This window comes from Melopsittacus undulatus, chromosome 4 (assembly GCF_012275295.1).
Source record: "Melopsittacus undulatus isolate bMelUnd1 chromosome 4, bMelUnd1.mat.Z, whole genome shotgun sequence".
In the NCBI taxonomy this organism is placed as follows: domain Eukaryota; kingdom Metazoa; phylum Chordata; class Aves; order Psittaciformes; family Psittaculidae; genus Melopsittacus; species Melopsittacus undulatus.
The window spans coordinates 38,580,712-38,601,339 of record NC_047530.1 but is presented as its reverse complement, the minus strand read 5'-3'; the positions used below and the strand labels follow the sequence as shown (position 1 = coordinate 38,601,339).

General features: G+C 37.2%; 1 protein-coding gene across 3 annotated transcripts in view; it reads right to left on the bottom strand.

The window, feature by feature from the left end:
- The window catches only part of RALGAPA1 (Ral GTPase activating protein catalytic subunit alpha 1), a 127,405-nt gene that overhangs the window by 6,873 nt on the left and 99,904 nt on the right, over positions 1 to 20,628 (bottom strand). The window contains exons 39-40 of one of the 3 annotated variants that reach the window (XM_034062204.1): positions 2,972 to 3,096; positions 2,504 to 2,506 (exon numbers count right to left, since the gene is read on the bottom strand). In XM_034062204.1, coding sequence (XP_033918095.1) covers positions 2,504 to 2,506; positions 2,972 to 3,096 — 128 coding nt within the window. Of the gene's footprint in view, positions 1 to 2,298; positions 2,330 to 2,503; positions 2,507 to 2,971; positions 3,097 to 20,628 lie in introns of all 3 variants that reach the window. The other 2 variants (XM_034062202.1, XM_034062203.1) reach the window with 2 other exon arrangements.

Below are 20,628 nucleotides of genomic sequence, written 5' to 3'. Positions count from 1 at the left end.
CAACAATAACAACATTACAACACCTGGATGGGCTGTAGCACCCTCACAGTTTCTATAGCTCTTTCATAGAAGAAATTGAATGTATTTTATAAAAATTAAACATATTCAGCAATTGTAATCTTGGAGGTCATGATCCAATTAAAGAATCAAGTCTATAGTATCTAAAATGTGGAAATTTTTTCTAGTCTCTTCTGGTCAACTATTTTTCATTTAAAAACCCAGATGTAAATGAAATATTTCATATCTTGAAAAATAATTGTGATGTATTTTTAGAATCTGGTCAAATTTTCAGATGACACGGTCAGGTCTAGCAGGGAGCCCGCATGGTTTTGTGTGAGTCATCCTGGGGCATGACAGATGTGCATGGATTCCCAGACAGGGTTCTAGTGCCCCCGTTATGTCAGTCCTGGCACAATTCAGAGCTCTGTACCTATCTTTCAATAAATCTGCCTGTTGTAGGGACCCTGGAAACACAGGGTTATCTACTTTTTTAAGAGCACATCTGGTGGACTCTTTCTTGGAGTCACAGTCCATCTCAGTTCTAGATCATCTGTAGCCACATTGCTCACAAGTCTGCCTTTGCTAGAACTGGAAACCAGTGGTTTCCAGGCTAACCTCAACCCCTGGAGTAACCTTTTTGGCAGATGACTGCAGTGTTAATTTATACCTGCCTCAGGCTTTATGCCCTCTGAAGTCAGCCTGAAGGTAGATAGTCTGATGATACTCCAGGCACTCTGTCCTAGAACTGAGTATCAGAGCTTCAGGAGTCCCAGATCAAATGGGAGTTGGCCTCCAGGCTGCAAGCAGGACTGCCGGAGTAACCCCAACTTCCCTGGGCTGAAATGAAAGCTCAGTCAGGTAGGTGTGGGGACAGGTTGTTTGACTTCGACATTTGGTCACACTGTGTTGAATGTCTGTCCAAAGAAGCTTCTGGCTGCTCCCGACACATGTTGGTCAGTTTCACTGTCCCTCACAAGGTCCAGAAGAATATGTCCCTCACGACCGGACAGCATGTTTCATGGTATGTAAACACACACATCTACATGCAGATGTGAAATAATTGCAAGGTTCTACTAATGAGATTCCTGCAGGTAATTATTGCAGTTGCTAGAAAGGTTAAGTCTAAAATAAAGTTTCTAAAAATCTTATTTTCCAAGATGTTTGAGAATACAAAGCATGACTAGGACAATTTTTAGAGGAATACAAGAATAGCCACTGTAAAGCAGTGTTCTCCAGTGCACCAAAATAATACAGAAAGACAACTTTGCTTCATCCCAAAAGAATGAACTAGAGGAATACGGCAGAAGGATTTAGCCTGGAAGATTTCCAAAGGTGAATAGGCAGAACTGATGCAAATGCACTACAGTACAGAATATATACTAGCCGTACAAGTGTCTGGTGTTGAATACTTACTGAGTCCATTAGGTAGGAAATGTGCAAGGATGGGTATCTCTGGTTATTGTTTGTAATGTTTCTGGTTACAGATTTTTCCTATTCAAACATTTTCATACATTAAATTATGTTACTATTTTTTTATACTTATTTAGTTTTAAATTTCTTTTAATTTTGTTTCTCTTTGGTCTTGATTATTTGCGCTAGCATAACTATACCACTTATTATACTTGAAAATCACATCTTATTTCTACTTATGTTTTATACTTCCAAGTAAACAAGTTCCTTTATAATGTAAGTGAACAAGTCTCTTCATGTTTTTTTAATGTTTTAACATCTCTCAGTCTTTCTGTAGTCCTATCACACCTCTTTGATAATTTAGTATTTATTTCTGTGTATTTTTGCAATTGAGAAACAAATTTTGAGATAACCTGCCAAATTATTTTTACAAAATTTATTTTATTCAGATTTAATAATAAAGGTTTCTGAACAATGAATTTCAAGTGTTACACATTCTTCTTCTCCTTCTCTCCTATGTTATCATTGCAGAATGTCTTACAACATCAATGAAAGACAGTACAGGGTACAGAACACACCACTGCCATCCAGTACTACTTTTTCATGCTGAGAAACAGAGGTCAACACAATAAAGTGTTACTCATTCAACAACTGTCTCTATCATTAGTTACCTTAATCCCAGAACCAGTGTTAGTGCTTCATGCAGACCTGAGGTTAGTAAAAGACTAAAACTTTCAAGAAGATGTAGTGGTCATTTCTCAATCAGTGTGAAATTCTTTTTAGTGTGAACAAGGGCAACAAGGAAAGTTTGCAAACAATTTGGTTACAAGCTTAGTGCTCTAGTAAAAGTAAGAGGAACAAAGGGATTATTTGGACACTTTGTCTTACCTTCAGATAAACAGAACTGATATTTAATGATCTAAAAAGAGGGGAAATAAAATAATGAAATAATCATAAGGAGTTCAAGAAATGTCAGAACAGGAAGGCCTTGAGTTACTCATTTTCTTTTACAGATTTTCTCATTAGTACCTGAAAATGCAGTATCCTTTTATAAAACGGGTATTTTATGGCAAAGTAAAAATGCCCTTAAAACCAACTTTGCCATTAATAACCTGGACACAAAACTCATGATTGCAAGGCTCTCAGATTGCCAATTTAAAACTTTAAACTCTAAAAATGTAATGAGCTTTAAAACTTTCCTATGATGGTGTACTTAAAGAATATATCTACCACAACTAGTCTAGATGGAGTACCAATGCTTCCATGCAGACTCTATACAGGGGTGGGAAGGTGATAAAATTCACTGTAAAATGCAGGGCCTGGGTGCTACATTAAAGCTAGTTGCCAAATCTTAATGCCAGGCATTAGCCCAGGATGCCAGGAAACAGAATAAAGATTTAGAGGCAACTTTGCCCGGGCTCTCAAATATGTACACACAGTCTCTCTGACTAACAGTAATTCTTAATGATGTACAAAAGGTCTGAATATTTAGCCTTCATAGGTAAGGATACTGCATTTCAAGTAAGACTGTATAAAAGCAGTTCTTGATTCTACTTCTTACCTGTCTCTGAGGGCAAATGGTGGTAAGGTGCTGGACAGAAAACCTGAGCAGCAAAATCCTCAAATGTTGTAGGTTCTAGATGATGTTGAACAATTGTTTGCAGGTATCGTGCTCTCTCCTCGTAACTGGTTTAGCCAAGAATTAAGGATGAATTTATATCATGTACTGTAACTGCTAAATAATAGTGCCTAGTAATTCAGAATTCTTTTTGTTACACATATATCATGTATTTCAGTGGCTGTACGCACTTTTAATTCTTTACATATGATATAATCTGATTCACTGAATTAACATTGACTCTAAGATAAAATGATTAATGCAAATCTTATGGTTCAACCATCTTTTTTCATGTCTGATGCAAAGCTTTTTGAATTTTATTATTTTTTTTAAAACAACTGCAACTTCAGTATTCTCTTTTAAGTAACTGATTTGCCTGTTCTATGATCATGCTTAAATATAAAAAACATTAACATTTTTATAGGTATAGCATGAAAAATAATCTCAGCATTAACAAAATGAATGATTTTGCACTTCATAACAAACTGCTTCCATAATTGCTAAACACAGATATACACAGCTAAGATAAACACAAAGTGAAATCTGAGTATTAGGAAAAACACTTCTTCAATTATGCCATTAAAACAAGCAAGAATATTTGTAAAGAATCTGCAGGACCCTTAAATACTGGCTAACAGGGTGTCGGCAGGGCACTGACAGCAAAACACTGTACTACTTCCTTTTCTCTGTGTTCTCTCCTCTCTAATATTATTGACAAGAGACCAGTATCTTGAAGTGCTGCTTTTGAAGAACCCTCTCCAGGCTTCTTGTTCCAGCAGGCCTGATTGTGCTGTTAGCACAGAGAGAGCGAGAAAAAGAGAGAATATTTCTGCTGTTCATGAAAGCAACTATGGAAATGGCTGTCAAAATGTAAAGCAGCAGGCAGCAACATACAATTATCAAGAAAAACTACCATGCTGACTTCGTGTCGTACAGTTCCCGAACTGAGAAATCAGTTAACCTTTTCTCTCACAACTTTCAAAGTCCTCCAGCTGGACTCAATACACTGACCGAGGGAGACCTTCTCCAGTTATCTTAGAGAATTGTAAAATGATCAGAAATTTTCCCTGGCATTTATGTTTGTGCACATTTGTTTTTCCTAATCTATATGTACATAGATCATTTTCTCCTCGCACAGCTCTGTTTTCCTAGGAAAAAAACCCTCAACCAACAACCAACAAATGAGGATGCTGTGGAGGAATGCACTCAGAATCAGTTTCTTGATTTTTTTTCTTTGCTGCTCTTTTCGGGAGAAGAGGGACGGTGAGAAAATGACCTTTCTGACTCAATTTCATCACCTGCGAAATGGGGATAATATTCACTTTATACACATTTTTTTCAGCAATATAAACATAAAACCCACATGACAAGTGAAAAGTGTTTTTAATAACAAGTGCTAACATTTAAAATAAATAAAAATACTATTTGCATTTATAAGCAATAATATTCTTAGGTCCAAATTAAAGCTGGAAACAATACTCTTAATCTTAGCTTATAAAACTATACTTCAACATATACAAAACTTATCCTACAAAAAAAACCCTTTTTTGTAGTTTTCCATATTTATAGTAGGTTTTGCAGTATATCTGAATATGAAAAAACATATAGAGAATATATTATCTGAAAACAACTTCTAGTGAATAAAATGATCTTCATTTTCCTTAGACCACAGCTTGGTAACATAACTACAAAACTGGGAAACCACTTTCCCTCCAAAATCTCTGTTCCAAATTCTTCCTGGATCCTGAGACAGACAAACCTCAGAAGTCTCAGTTTGGAGAAGCTGTAACAGAAGCACTGGGACAAGAGAAAATACAAAAATCTGCCATTGTAATGGTTCTTAGGTGGGGGATAAACACAGTATTGAGCCTTAACAGAGGAGAGTAATATAGCAGAGTTTTTAAGAGGCTGTGTATAAGTGGTAGAGGATGAAACTGATGGTTCAAGTCTAAGTAATACTACGTATCGCACAACTTGTTGAAAAGCACTTTTTTCATTGGGGGAGATTCACAGCTGCTGAATTTTCTGCAGTTAATAGAGTCCTTTGATTCACAGCAGTGCCCCTTGCACAAAAAATACTGGCCTTTGTGTATTACCAGAAACTAATTTTCTATTTGGCTGAAAAGGGAAAAATGGGGTTATTGCTTCTCCCTCCTACAGAGCTTTTCATTATGCCTGATGCACTCAACTTCTAAGCTCTTCTGAGAAAAAAAATAACTGAAGAGGCAAGAGGTAGAAAAATGAGCTTGTTAGCACATTAGAAGTGAAGTATCTTGGTGGGCCCTAGAAATTCCCAGTGGTGTGTTAACTTATCACTCTATGCATGCTGGCACTGATAGTCTCCCAATTGATCACTCTCTTTTCGCACCAAAGGTGCTGCCAGGAAGCAAAGGCTGAAGGCCCACAGGAGAACAGGCTGCTATCAAAACAAGCTGTTTTTAAAAGTCTGCTTGAATGGGTAAAATATTTCAGGAAAAAGTAGGGTGGAGACACCTACTTGCTTTTAAAATGCTCTACTTTCAGAGGTCTCTAAAGGAAACCTTTTCGTTTATCCTATTATATCCAAAGCTTACACACAAATAAGGCAAAAATGAATGACAGTTACTGTTTTGAACATGACAAGGACATTCCCATTCTCCAGCCTAGGTACCTATCCCCTAACCAAAGAAGTCTTGACACAGATGCTGACTGAGGAGGATAATGATATTTTCATTACACAGTGGAGAGGACATGCTTATATCAGTTCTAGAAGTCTAATTCAAATGCACACTTAGCATACACAAAGAAAAGTAATTCAGCTAGCCAGGTTGCCGCCTCTCCTAACAATCCACAAAACCATCTGCAGCTTGTTAAAACCAGAAGCCTGCTTAAAAACAAAACTCTGATGTGAATGCCAAGTCCAAAGCTTGCTGTATTCTGCACTAAGAAAAGAAACATTCTGAACAGAACTCCTTTTGTGTATTAGACTGACTAGCTGAGATTGGGATACTTTTATCTTCCATTAGATTTGAGAATATTCCAGTGTTTTAAAACTCCAAATCTGTATGCTTTTGTGGCCAAGATAATCTAGTTGCATGCTGTATTTGAATGCAACTATCTGCAAGAGTGACCATAAACTCATGGTAGTTAATTTCTACATTACTTCTAATAGGCTAGACATTTATTTCTTTAAAACACTGCTCTCTAGGGAAGAGTTATTAGCACCTACAAATTGAGTGGCACATACAAACTCAATGGCTAGTAATAATAGGGCAATGCAAGCTGTATTCTTACTGTGTGGATGTTGCCACTGGCATCTGCAATTAAGACAGAATGGGAAGGATGTAGGGACAAGCCAATGGAGAAAGACTCTTGCACAGAGAGTGACTAAGCACTTAAAACAACAGTGTTGTGAGCTTTCTGCTTCTGAAGAAGGTGCTAACTGGAACAAAATAGAATGGATAAAATGGTAATTATACAGGCACTCTCCCAAATCGCTCAGCTAAAAACTTGAAGATACATAATCTGCAAAAAAAGGTAACAAAAAAATAATCTAACAACTTCATTATATTTTTTCAGAAGATACTGTTCTGAAAAATACAATCAGTACAAGAAAAAAATCAGGAATTGTAGATGTATAGGTCACTTAGGTAGCAGTCACTGCAACTAAAACTTCATTTGCATACAATCTATTTTACTTATTCTCTAAATCTTCAACTACTGCTATAAATACTGAAAATACTGTACTTCCCATTATTCCTGCAAACAAGCAATTTTTTTTGGACCTGTTGATTTGCACTTAGGAACAAGCACCAAAATCCTAGCTACTTACTTAGGCTCAATCTGTCCAAAAAACACCGCTTGTCTTCACCTAATAGCTCTATTTAGATTCCTGTGGCACAATACAACTACATCCTGGAGATGCTTTTTACAAATTCTAAGATAAATTATCTAGGCTCACTCTTCCCATCTGAGTTACTGCTATTCATACATACCTGGTCTAGTGAAAAGAGGTGTCTTGGGAGGCTTGGAACTAGAAGACCTCTAAGGTGTCTTCCAAACCAAACCACTATGTTTCTGTGATACGCTCTTCTCTGACCTCAACAAATGAATTTGTATCCCTCCTTTCATCTGCTCAGAGCATTGCAGAGCCCACTTTCTGAACACACTGCTTAGGTGGAGCATTCTCTTCAGATACTGCACCCCTTAGCACAAATGCAGGCTACTTATTTTAAGTCCATAGTCTATACCAATTTGACCAATTTTATCTAAACTGCTCTTGTCTCCAGTCAGTTGACGCAGTCACTCTCACTCACCTTGACATTTTTTGACAGGCACTTTGGTACTTTTTTCCATGTGGCTTATGCCTAGCATCAGGTCTCCATAAGCATCCACAAAACAATCCCCCTGCAAATCCCCTCTCCTCTTTGCTATGATGGTTATCAAAAAAAACCCAAGGAAAATACCCTGGAAGACAAAAATCTGAAACAATTCTCTCACATTGCCAGTTTGTTTTTTATTCATGGCTTTGTCATTCTTCAGTTTGGTGAGGAAATGTGTTTGCTACATATTCCCACATCTCTAGCTCTTTAGTCTTTATTTTTCCTTTCCTGTAACTTTAACTATGTAATATCCACAAAATCCCATATTTCCCATTGTTCAGCCTCTTCTGCTGCCTCCATCTTTCAAGTCCTTCTGTTGAATTCATCTCCTCATAGCAATTTTCAGAGACTTATTCTGTCATTCTGACTATGCTTTCTTTCCATTCTTCTTATTCACACCTCTCAGTTTTAGAACTGAATAAAATGCATTACAATAAATCTATCTAGTATTTTGTAGTTGAATACTAGATGCATAATTACTATGTTACAGTTATCCAGGAAATACCAGCACTAAAATGTCACTAACATGAGGCTGAAAAAAAATGAAAGCAGTTTCAACATGGAGTAAAATTTCCAAGACTTTAACTAAGGATATGGCATTTCACAATGTCTAGTATCAGAGTACCTAAGCGCTAGATTCACAAAAGGGCTGGAGAAGAAATTCTAGTGCCTGCTCCAAAAAAAAAACATTTGATAACAAATGCTTCTTGAGCAGGGACTGGAATCCAGAGACTCTTCTCCCAGGAAAGTACCATAACCATTTGGCTACAGAGATGAGCGTGTACTTTCCTTGTGATTCAGAGATCTTATTTTATGAAACGAATAGCAATTTCAGCAGTGAACAGTGTGCCTGATTATAAAATGTCCTTGGTCCCAGTGGTTAGAACAGATTTGTAAGAGGCAGGAGATGTGGCCTCAAAATTGGAAACTGCTCTCTCATTTCCTGGCTGATTGATATATCTAGGGGGTTACCTCCTGTTGTGTTTGTGTGGGCTCTAATCCAGTGAGTGTACCTTCAAAACTCTTAGCTTTGCTGCCCTGCAGGTCAGACAGGCAAAGAAATACCTACCTACCATTGGATAAAGAGAGGCATGAACCAGGCATTTGGCTATTCAGGATACATCAAGGATTTAGCTCCTAGTGCACGCTTAAGTGGGCAGATCTCCAGGGAAGGCTGGCAGTGAAAGCTTTAGATACCTGAGAACACCAGGGGCACTCAAGACTAGTGAGGAACTTGTGTCAGATCAACAGAGTGGTTACATTCCTAAGTGCTCTTAAGACTTTTGGAAAAAAATACAGAAAATATTTTACCAAGACAGATTTCTTCAGCAGCTTCTGGAGGGAAGTACTATGCTGGGGACCCTACTCAATGACAGAAACTTAAAAAAGGGCTGATGAGATGCACAGTTTACCACTACACTAAAACTGTGATAGAATTATCTGCAATGGCAGATTAATAATTCATTTGTTCAACAAAATGTAAAAAGAATGTGCTTGTGAAGTATCTACAGTCACCAGTGGCAGAAACTCTGTATTTTTCCAAAAGTCAAAGGGAAGTATTTATCACTTCAGATACCCACAATAAAATGTTATGCCTTAGCTTCTGTTTTAGTAGATGACTTCAAGATGATGTCTGGATGATTTAAAATGCATCAATATCACTATAGTTCAGGAAATACCCTGGAATTATAAAGCTTCAAGTTGTAAGCTCAACAACACTAAAGACATTCCTACACGCCTAATGATGGGCAGGTCAAATCCAGAAAGCTGGCAATGTGACTTTGTTGTTGTTGTTGATTTTTAGGAAAAAATCCAAACAGAATTGTAACAAAGGAGTCGCTTTGTGAAAGGGAGTAAAAATCTGGGCTCTTCACTTGATGTTTTTCCATCACTGTCTCTCATTCAGAACAAGAATTGAAATGAGACACTTCCATGAAGTTTTTGTTCATAAATCTTCCCTCCTGAACCTTATGTGCTTTTTATATATATACATATCTATATGCATATGTGCGCAGTATATCACAATATGACTGATATGATCACAATAATGATAGGATGCAGCACCTGAGATTCTTTGATTCTGGTGCTAGGAAAAAAAAGGAGGTTTTGATGATTGCCTGGAAATACCTCTTAGAAAAAAGCCAGAGAACGTACTTCTAAATAGCAAGATGGACTTCCTCAGGTTAAATTACAAGCTACTGTCAGAAATACATGTATAGCTGCATCCCTGACAGTTCCAACTGTTAGCAAAATCATCTAAGAAGTCAATACATATTGATATGATTGCGGAGAGTATGACTTTGTCAGCCAGGTATTTGGAAAATAATTTAGACAAGCAGAAACCAAAGCACTGTTCCATCTTTAACTGGAAAATGAAAATCCTCCACCGAGAGATATCTGCTTGCAGGATCAATGGACACCTGCAAGAGTTTTTATAATTGCATGTATACACTATTTATATAAAAGAGATTAACAGTATTTTAAGGAAAGATGCATACGATGGCACCTTCTTGTTTACTACACTTGCCGTCTCAGCAAATTCAGAAGCCCATCTCTTCTTTTCTAGAAAAAAACCCAAACGTGTAGTATTGTCAACAGACAAAAATGCTCTCAGGATACTGAAGACCAAAGGAAATCAAGAAACAGTAAGGCACAATGAACGGAATTTGTTGGCAGGAGATTTCTTGCTCTCTGGCCTGAAAAGGTGTTCAAGCCCTGCAGAATTAATTGGTACAGTTTGAGGTGCTTAAAATCATGAAAGCATCAATTTTATTTGGCCATTTTTTTCTAGTAAATTACAATTCCTGACATCAGAATGTGAAAGGAGGATTGTTTCCCGTAAAAAGATAAAGCACACAGGTTAGGACCAAGGTTTTATAGAAGCTGAAAGGAAAAATTAGCCATAGCAGAATCTGACTTCTAAAAGACGACAGGACAAAACCCACACATCACAGAAATGGAAGTTTTTTTCTGGGAAATCTACTCTGAAAGAAGAGATTGTGCAGTGGTTGTCAAACCACCTGAACTCATACTGAGACACAGCAATTTGTACTCTTTGTTGGCTCTTAGAGTTAAGGATGTAAGTCAGGCTGCTATTGATCCAGTGTTGGAAGCCCTGCAACTAGCTGTGTTTTGTATGTAGGTGGGTGATGAGTATCAACTGTCCACACTGAGAGGAATAGTTAAAGTTCTCTTATATTCTGAAAAGTGACTCTGTAGAAGTGGCATCATGGTGTTCCCTATTTATTGCATTTCAGCGATTTCCACATCTAGTTTGCACAGTATACAAATAGAGATTTTTTTTTCCAGCTGCAACTTCTGTTTACTGAAGTCCACTTGATATCTCAAAGTCAGCCTGGGTTCCTTTCTGTTTTTAAAATACTGCCAATACTGAAAATGGCATATAAATATTTTGCTCTGTGCATCTGTTTACACAGCTATGCTGTAAATGAAAGCAGCTTCTGCATATGCAATTGGAACTTAGCCACAACACTGATGATTCATAAAGCAGAATTCAGTTCATTCTCTTCATATCTGATGCAAGCTATTTAGATGAAAGAGAAGGAAAAAAAATTACTATGTTTGACACTACTAATGAAGTGAAAGAATAAAAATTTTATATTTTTCTAAGGTGATTTTTCTTCTCTACTGAAACCATATTTTCAATACTAGCAACAGCAATTTTGGAATAAAATGCAACAGCATATTTTTTTATTCATAAAACCAGAACATAAACTCAAAGGAATCAGTTATATTTTAAAATTAAACCTTATGTTGCATTTCATGAAGACATTTTAAAACTGCTGAAGGGACTCAGTGTTAATTACCCAATATCACTAATTTTAGGAACTAATGTATATGAAAATCTACTAATTAATGTAGTTACCTCATTAAAAGTAAGTATAAAAACAAGTAACAAACTGACTGTAAAATTTAAACAAACATAAAATGTAATAGCTAACATCTTTAATAAATTTTTTTTTCAACATAAGCTGTAACTGCAAATGGGCTTTCTGAGGTATATATATTTTTGAGGTATACTTCTTCATGAAAAAATTACATTGACAAATCCATATAAATTAATCCCATCATTCCAGATCTTGCAATTTGTTTCAAATGCGCAAGTTGTATCATTCTTTAAATTAATATAATTAATATTACTTTTCATTTTTTGCACTACGAAAAAGTTCAATAAATCTGTGATAAATTAAAAGTTATCGGGCAAATGATAACACATACTTTTGCCATTTAGAGGCTTTTTTTCTTTAAGAGTACAAATATTGCAGCTAAAGGAGATTACTGCCAGTATATCTAATCTACGGTTAAATGTCCTGCAAGGTAAGCATAGGCTAGATAAAGTTGCAGCCACTGGGCATTTCCAAGTCAATGCTACTGCTTTCTGCCTAGTTTACTAACACATAATATATTGAAAAGCATTGACTTCATCCAAGTTTGCATAAAAATCTTAATTTTTACAGTGTAAGCACTTTCAAAATTTTTAAATTATGGCAAGAAACTCTAATTGCTGCTTACATTTTCACTGAAAAACCCAATAAACACTCTGCAACTCTGTCGTTCTAAGAAAAGTCTTGATATATTGTTTATTTTTATGTTATTCCATCAGATCTTACAGCTAACCAAATTCTTCAGTGGTTTGTAACATCATCTAGGAAGGAAAAGCTGTGATTCATCAGCACAGACAAAGCTGGGCTTTAATCCATTCCTATAACCATATTGCCAAGTCTATATTGTTTACATTGCGTCTCAATTAAGAGACAGGCAGGACACCTGGTACTTCTTTATCTAAGTCCCACGGGCTGCCAGATGACTCAAAATCCATAACAGGTGCTAAGGCAGTGTGAGTGTAGCACCATTAACACAAGCGGGAATTGGATAAAATTTGGCCTATGCTTAACCACTTAAAACACTCAATTATGAAATGAAAAATGTAACCACTCTGCAACAAGCTCCTTTACAAAAGGCACTTACAAAGATATGTAGAATTAAAGTGCAAGTGTAAGAGACATAACATAAATTTTAAATTTTAGTATAAATATTCCTAATAATAATAAGAATATTTAATAAGAATATAAGAATAATAATAATAAGAACCTATAAACTCCCCAGCTATATTACAAAAAATGTTTGTTTTTTTTTAAGATAACCATATAAATATGTGTACTTACTGAACTGAATAAATTATAATTTTGATCATCTGTTTAGGCAGCAAAAGTGACAAAATTAGTGCTCAGATTTCTAGCAATTTCAAAATTAAGGGGGAAAAAATACGAATTAACAATACTACTGAATTCTTAAACTCTGTAGAATGCAATGTTGTTTTATTTTAAGGACTTTGGCAAATGAAAGCATCTTACAGAAGGATTTAAAGACCAACAAGGTTCAAGTGAAAAACTGTAAGATAAAAGATACTCCCTTTGCACTGAAAAAGCCCACTGCAGATCTCTTTTCAGCACTTTTTCTGCTGACTGAACTAAGTATTAAGTTTAGACACTGACAGAAAACACTGCATGATAGAAAAAAATGAGTATCAGAAATTTTACAGTGGACAATTACTTAAGAATTATCTGTATCTAAATGTGTAGTAATCCAATTAAGTTTCTATTTAATATTGTAATTATCAAGAACACAATATAGTGATTTTATTACCAGAGTAAGCAGTAACAAAGTACAGTAAACTGTCATTTAAGACAGTGTCATAGTATCTATGATAAACAGCATATTGGCTTAAACTAATGCACTATATGCCTCTAGGGAACACCAGGCTCAGAGACTGGGTTTTAACATCAGAATCTATCCATTAATCTTGACTTAAATATAATCTACTCTGCAGTAAGAGGAAGAATGGGCATTCAATGAATTATCTTTTTGAAATATAGCAGGAGCATATTAACACAAACATATAGTAGAAAGTCTCTGTTTTGGTACCATTTATTGTGCATTGTTGGTTTTACAAATGCTGAACTGCACTGTAGCATCAAATTAAAAAGACAGTAAGAACAAATGACTAGCCTCATCCCAAGGATGAATACCTCAGCACAGTAACAGAGTATTCATTAACTTTACTGACTGTGTGGTTAGAAGAAAATTACAGTATTTACAAATACACCACTCATGTTTTAGTAACAGGCTATGGAGGTGAAAACAAAACAGTGAAGGAAACAGTGTTGAAGCCCTTACACAGGCAGAATTCCTACTCCAATATCCAGGGAGGATTTGTCTTACTAATGTATCCAAGACAATCGATGAACATATAAGGTATGTTGTGCTAATTGTTTTGAAGCCCATTACAGCTGCCAGTGCTTCAGGCGCTCTTTGGAGCAATGCTCCTGCCAGCAGCCAGCCCCGCTGGCATGCAGTTGCTTACCTGGCAGGAGGCAGCAAGGGAGGGCCACCAGACTGAAGTTTATTAAAGATTCTACAAGGATGTCAATGAGAGATGTTAAGGTGCTGTTCATCACTTCTGCCCACAGATAACGTGAAATAGTACAGGCTGGGGGAAAGGCAGCCCCACATACTAACTCCTGATTTTGGGAAAGGATTTATCCCTACTGTCACTCAGTATTACATCAGTTTTAACTCAAGTAATTAAGGTTGATGAGTGTTAAAACAGAGAAGCAAAACTGGCTCATCCCTCCCTGGTTATAGGGAATGAATGTTTAAGCCCACTACTTTCATACATTCAAATATTTGAATTTCTACCTTAAATACTTTCTCTGCATATACAGACATATTAATTGATGAGCAAACAGTAAAGGAAATGTCCTTTATGAAGGCATCCTTACAGACTCTAAAACTACACAGGTAAAAATTATTATTAATATTAAATATTGTCCAGTGAAAAGACTGCACATATATGTATGTATTAAACTGCAATTCTACACTACATAGTAACAAAGAAAACTTCTCTAATGAGAAGCTTTGCCATTAATTACAATCTGTATTGCAATAAGCTTGACAACTACTTTTCTTTTTTTCTTCTCTCTTCGAAGAGAGCATTTTCTATTTACCCTGGGTTGCTGCAATTCTAGTATGAGATAATCTATTTATAAGTCATTCCGGAGGGCAGCCAAGTTGATTTTAAAAATTATTTTTAAAACTCTAAGACAGTCTTCTTCTATTTAAATGAAGAAAACAAATATTAATGGTCAGTTACCTCCCTCTTTCTTTATTTTGAAGGGCAATTAGTAAAGCAGCCCTTTCGCCCTCCTCCCTAGTGCTGTCAAGCTGTTGAGAGCAGTTTGCAGCACTACAATGGTACTATTGTGAACACAGCCTGGGCTTCCTTCCCACAGAGAGTTAAATGGGCAGTTCCTGCTGCCTATGATTGGTGTCCAGTGAAACAATACTTAAGAGGCAGGTTTTATCAGTTCTGCGCCAAAGAAGTGAAGCCAGGGAACCCAAGCCTTCATATCATGCTGAACCATATGCCAACCCTGCTGGCCCCAAAGGTTTATCACTAAGAATCAGGATGCATCATGTCCCCTGTGAAATTTCACTTCACATACCTTCTGTGAAATGCATGGCTTTGCTGAAAACTGACCTTTTTCCACAATTGGCAAGAACAGATGGACGGTAACTATGGTTGGGCAAGCAGAAATTAAAAGATTTTCTAACAGCCTGCATTCTTCAGTGTTTGGGAAGAGAAGCATTCAGAAGGAGATAGATACATTTGTGACCCACAGATCTATTCAGGTGCAGTTAATCAGCAATTAAACTATTTATCAATGCCCAGAAACTGTACTGAGATTAATCTGATTGGCCAGGCCATGATTAGGACTCACGTCCTTCAGACTACCATATGTTAATTCCAATTACTGTAATACTAACTTTTAATCCTTGCTTTATGTTATTCTTTTTTTTTCTATTAAGTATATACATACATTCTTTTTGTTATAATTTTGACCTGTTTAATTACTGAAGTACATTCAATTTCCTGATAGATGTTTCCATATACTGAATGGTATTGTATGTAACCCCTTTTCTCAGTAACTGAAATACAGACCTATAAGAGAACAAAAGGCAACCAGTGTGCTAGTTTATATTAATCTCCTCATTTTTTTTTGGTATCTATCATCTTCTAATGCTACTGTTGGCACTGGAAAGCATGCCCCAACTGTCTTGATTACCATATGCAGAATGATGCAGAAACTGTTTGCCAATATCTTATTCAACTTACTTGAAAACATCACTCTGTCTCACGGATATCACTGTTGGTTAATTTTGCTTGTTACAAATAATCACCCACATTTCCCACCAACTGAAATACCAGAAACAACCATACATAATGGTATATACTTGTTTTTTATATAAACACATCTTTTAGTATTTTAAAATGCAAATCCTTCAAGTTGTTTGCAAGTCACTTCTGTTATTAGGGGTGAAATTACGACTAGGAAAGGATTAAACTAGTAAACAATGCTGTCTTTTGCAACATAAACATTTAAAATTTTAAATAGTTTAAAAACATTTCTTTGTTTAATTCTTAGGAATGTCAGGAAAAACTGTTTAATCTTCCCTGATTTTATTCAGACTTCTGAGAGCTATCAAAGAAATCTGCATGAATTTTTTGAATTTTAACACCTTAAGGGGCAAAGAGTCTTAACATTTTAACAAAGGGCTTTTGTTACCCAAAATGTTTAATTAATTAAAAAGGCTAAGCAGGTATTAACAACGACCCTGTCATTTTGTGTTATGTACAAGGCAATCAATCTGCAAAAGATTAAACTCATTTATCTTTTTCATTCCAGTTTAAGGACTCCTAGCCTTCTCCCTGCAAATCTGTAAAAGAGGGGTGTATCCACATTTAAAACAGATTTAATAATGAAAGAATGATTGCTCTACTAACTTCCAGCTTACAACATACAAAAATTTCCTATCCTAAAAAAACGCAGTAACAAAGAACTCCCCTCCCTCAAGCGATCTGTACTGACAGATTCAGAACTTCCTGAAGGCTGATAAAGCACTTCTCTGCCTTTCACAGTAGCCCACTGACATCCTTTTATTCTAAAACAGAATGACAGTGGCATAAACCTATGCATATTTTATACAGAAATGAGTAGAACCAATATCCCCCTTCAGATGGGTAAACTCAATTTATGGAAGAATGTAGATGTAAAAGAACCTAGGATACATTAATAGTACAGAAAGATTTGAGCTCCCAGACTTGAGAGACTCAAATCTGTTGCCGAGTTGTCTGTTTACAACATCAACAGAGCACTCAGCCTTTAATAAACGCAATTATTAGCAGAAAATTTTATTGCTAGAGTCAATCAGTTTTGTTTCATTTGGTATTTTGCTTTTTTACCACTTTCAAGAGAGTTTCATCCATTTCATTAGGGGAGAGTAACTAATAAAAAAAAGCCATACTTCCTAGTTATAAAATAAATCATAGCTATTTTGTGATGACAACAACATAAATACCTTTTAACTCATATGCTTACGCTATACCTCTTTCAGAAGTGCTTCTAGCATCCTGGTTCATAGATAGCTTATAAGAAGAGGCAGAGACAGAAGAGCTACATGGGGGTAGAGATGTCACGTTCTGTAGGATTAGAAGCAGGGCAATTACTGAAGAAAATACATTTACCTGAACATGTACAAATCCAGAACTGCTGCTAAATCAAAGCATATATGTATGCTTTGCTAAAAAGCTCAGACTATATATATGAAAATATACATTACAACACAGCTTTCAAGTCTGACACTTCAATTTACTCCTCATTAAAAATGCATGAAAACCAACTGAAATTATGTGTATGTCAACATGAAAATGCAGTAAAACGAGTGGCTTGGCACATGTGTCTGCAAGTATTTCTCCAGCAGTTACTCAAGTGTCTATATGATAAGAACTAGGGCAAGAGTTTAAAAACCCATCACAAATGTTGGTTCAATCGATTGTCTCTAGTGGCTAGAATCAAAGGCATTTAAAGTGATGCTTTGGAATTATTTCGTGCAAAACAATCCTGTTTTTTCAACAGGTAACCAATAAATGATGGCTGAGAACAGGCTTACATTACCTCTGAGGTCCAATTGTTACTCAGAACACTGCCTACTTTTGCTCCCTGGTGTTGCATTTTAACTCTAATTGCATGATCAAGCCAATAAATTTGACTCGGGAGACAAAAAAACACTACAGAAGTACCTACCCTGACAAAACCAGAGGCTGCAAGAAAATGCACTTCAAACAGAAGTGAGACAAGATGAGACAAGTGAAGGAGAGGTATCAAGCCTTGAAAGACAGTCATTAATACTGACAGATTACTGTAATTCTGGCTGTCAAGGTGATCGATTTAAGCAGCATATGCCAATCAATACTCTCCTCATTTACTGAGCAGCATTAAATATATAGTTAGGTAAGATGTCCCTACGACAGGATTCAAACCATACTTAATAAACATAAATTGCACAATTTATGCTTTGGAATCTTAGTTGTTTTTTCATTTGGCAATTTTAACTGGGCAAAGTTCAGTGTGATGTTATTCATACAAAAGTTACTTTAGATGATTCCATTCCACTACATTGCCATCATGTATACAATTCCTTTATGTTCCAAACTGTACCAATTTTCTGTATAGTGTATTAACACACAAATCTCAAACATAAGCATTCTAAAATGCAGCAGTTATTTAAGCACTGCTCATTTTGCTTTTTTTTTTTTTTTTGCATTAGTGGTTTGCCATTCTGATGTATGTTAGGTACCCATGGTTAAAAAGAAACCAAATCTTTCATGTAGTTCTCCTGGAATTTTTCTTACAATAGTCTCCTGTTGCTTGTGACATCAAAGGAAAATACATTAATTGGTTGTATCAGTTTAGGTGGAAAATCCTATAAATATAATAGCTATTACTCTTGTTGCATACCTACTAGTAAACACACACTCTCATGCACAAATGTGCAAATGTACACAACTCTAAATAAAATCTTTCCCTTATATTTAGGTCTTCTTATAATGCAGAGAGAAACTGTTACATGATTCCTTGAAATGGAAATACCTGAACAGCCCATTAAAATAATCAGATACTTATAAATGCCTTGGAAATCTTCAGTTTTTCATGTTGTATCATTGTATGCAGGCATTTAATTAATCACATTTTGAATTGTTAAAAGATCAAGAATGCTGAGGAAACTTCAAGGGAAAAAGAGGCTTCTAAAAGGTGGAAGCATGGACAGGCAGCCTGGGAAGAATACAGGGGTGTTGTCCAGGAAGGTAGGGACCAGGTTAGGAAAGCTAAGGCCCAGTTAGAATTAAACTTGGCTAGGGATGTTAAGGATAATAGGAAGGGATTCTATAGGTACAATGCAAATAAAAGACAGACTAGGGAGAACATGGGCCCTCTCTGGAAGCTGTCAAGAGAACTGGGTACCCTGAATTTGGAGAAGGCTGAGGTTCTTAATGACTTCTTTGCCTCAGTCTTCACTGGCAAATGCTCTGACCACATCACCCAAGTCTTGGGAGGCAGATGCAAGGACTGTGAGAGTGAAGACCTTGGGCCCACTGTAGGAGAGGATCTGGTTCGAGACCATTTTAAAAACCTGAACGTGCACAAGTCCATGGGACCTGATGAAATCCACCCACGGGTCCTGAAGGAGCTGGCGAATGAAGTTGCTAAGCCACTGGCCATCATATTTGAAAAATCATGGCAGTCAGGTGAAGTTCCTGATGATTGGAAAAAGGGAAATATAACCCCCATTTTCAAGAAGGGGATAATGGATGACCTGGGGAATTACAGACCAGTCAGTCTCACCTCTGTGCCTGGCAAAATCTGGGAGCAGATTCTCCTGGAAGGCATGCTAGGGCACATGAAAAACAACAAGGTGCTTGGTGACAGCCAGCATAGCTTTACTAGGGGGAAATCCTGCCTGACCAATTTGGTGGCCTTCTATGATGGGGCTACAGAACTGATGGACAGGGGTAGAGCAGCTGATGTCATATACCTGGACTTGTGCAAAGTGGTCAACACTGTCCTGCATGACATCCTTGTCTCTAAATTGGAGAGACATCAATTTGACAGGTGGACCACTCGGTGGATAAAGAACTGGCTGGATGGCCGCACTCAAAGGGTTATGGTCAACGGTTCAATGTCCGGCTGGAGATCAGTAACGAGTGGTGTCCCTCAGGGATTGGTGTTGGGATCGGTCTTGTTCAACATCTTTGTTGGTGACATGGACAGTGGGATTGAGTGCACCCTCAGCAAGTTTGCCGATGACACCGAGCTGTGTGGTTCTGTTGATACGCTGGAGGGAAGGAATGCCATCCAGACGGACCCTGACACACCTGTGAGATGGGCTGATGCCAACCTCATGAAGTTTAACCATGCCAAGTGCAAGGTCCTACACCTGGGTTGGAGCAATCCCAGGCACAGCTCCAGGTTGGGCAAAAAGGAAATTCATGGTAGTCCTGCGGAGAAGGACTTGGGGGTGTTGGTCAATGAGAAAATGAACATGAGCCAGCTTCAGTGTGCACTCACAGCCCAGAAAGTCAACCGTATTCTGGGCTGCATCAAGAGGAGCGTGACCAGCAGGTCAGAGGAGGTGATCCTGCCCCTCTACTCTGCTCTCCTGAGACCTTACTTGGAGTATTGTGTGCAGTCCTGGTGTCCTCAACATAAAAAGGACACGGAACTGTTGGAACAAGTCCAGAGGAGGGCCACGAGGATGATCAGGGGACTGGAGCACCTCCTGTATGAAGACAGGCTGAGAAAGTTGGGGCTGTTCATCCTGGAGAAGAGAAAGCTGTGTGGAGACCTCACAGCAGCCTTTGAGTATCTGAAGGGGCCTATAAGGATGCTGGGGAGGGACTCTTCATTAGAGACTGTAATGACAAGACAAGGGGTAATGGGTTAAAAATTAAACAGGGGAAGTTTAGATTGGATATAAAGAGGAAATCCTTTACTGTGAGGGTGGTGAGGCACTGGAATGGGTTGCCCAGGGAGGTTGTGAATACTCCATCCCTGGCGGTGTTCAAGTCTGGGTTGGATGGAGCCTTGGGTGATACAGTTTAGTGTGAGGTGCCTGTGCCCATGGTAGGTGGGTTGGAACTACGTGATCTTAAGGTCCTTTCCAACCCTAACCATTCTATGATTCTACTATTCTAAGGAAGTTGTCAGCAGAACTAGGATTTGAAAGAACAGCAAAACAGAGCAAATCAAAGTACAAGAAAGACTGAACATCACATTCTCTGCCTCATGATTCTTACTTGAACTTGAAAAACAATTTTTG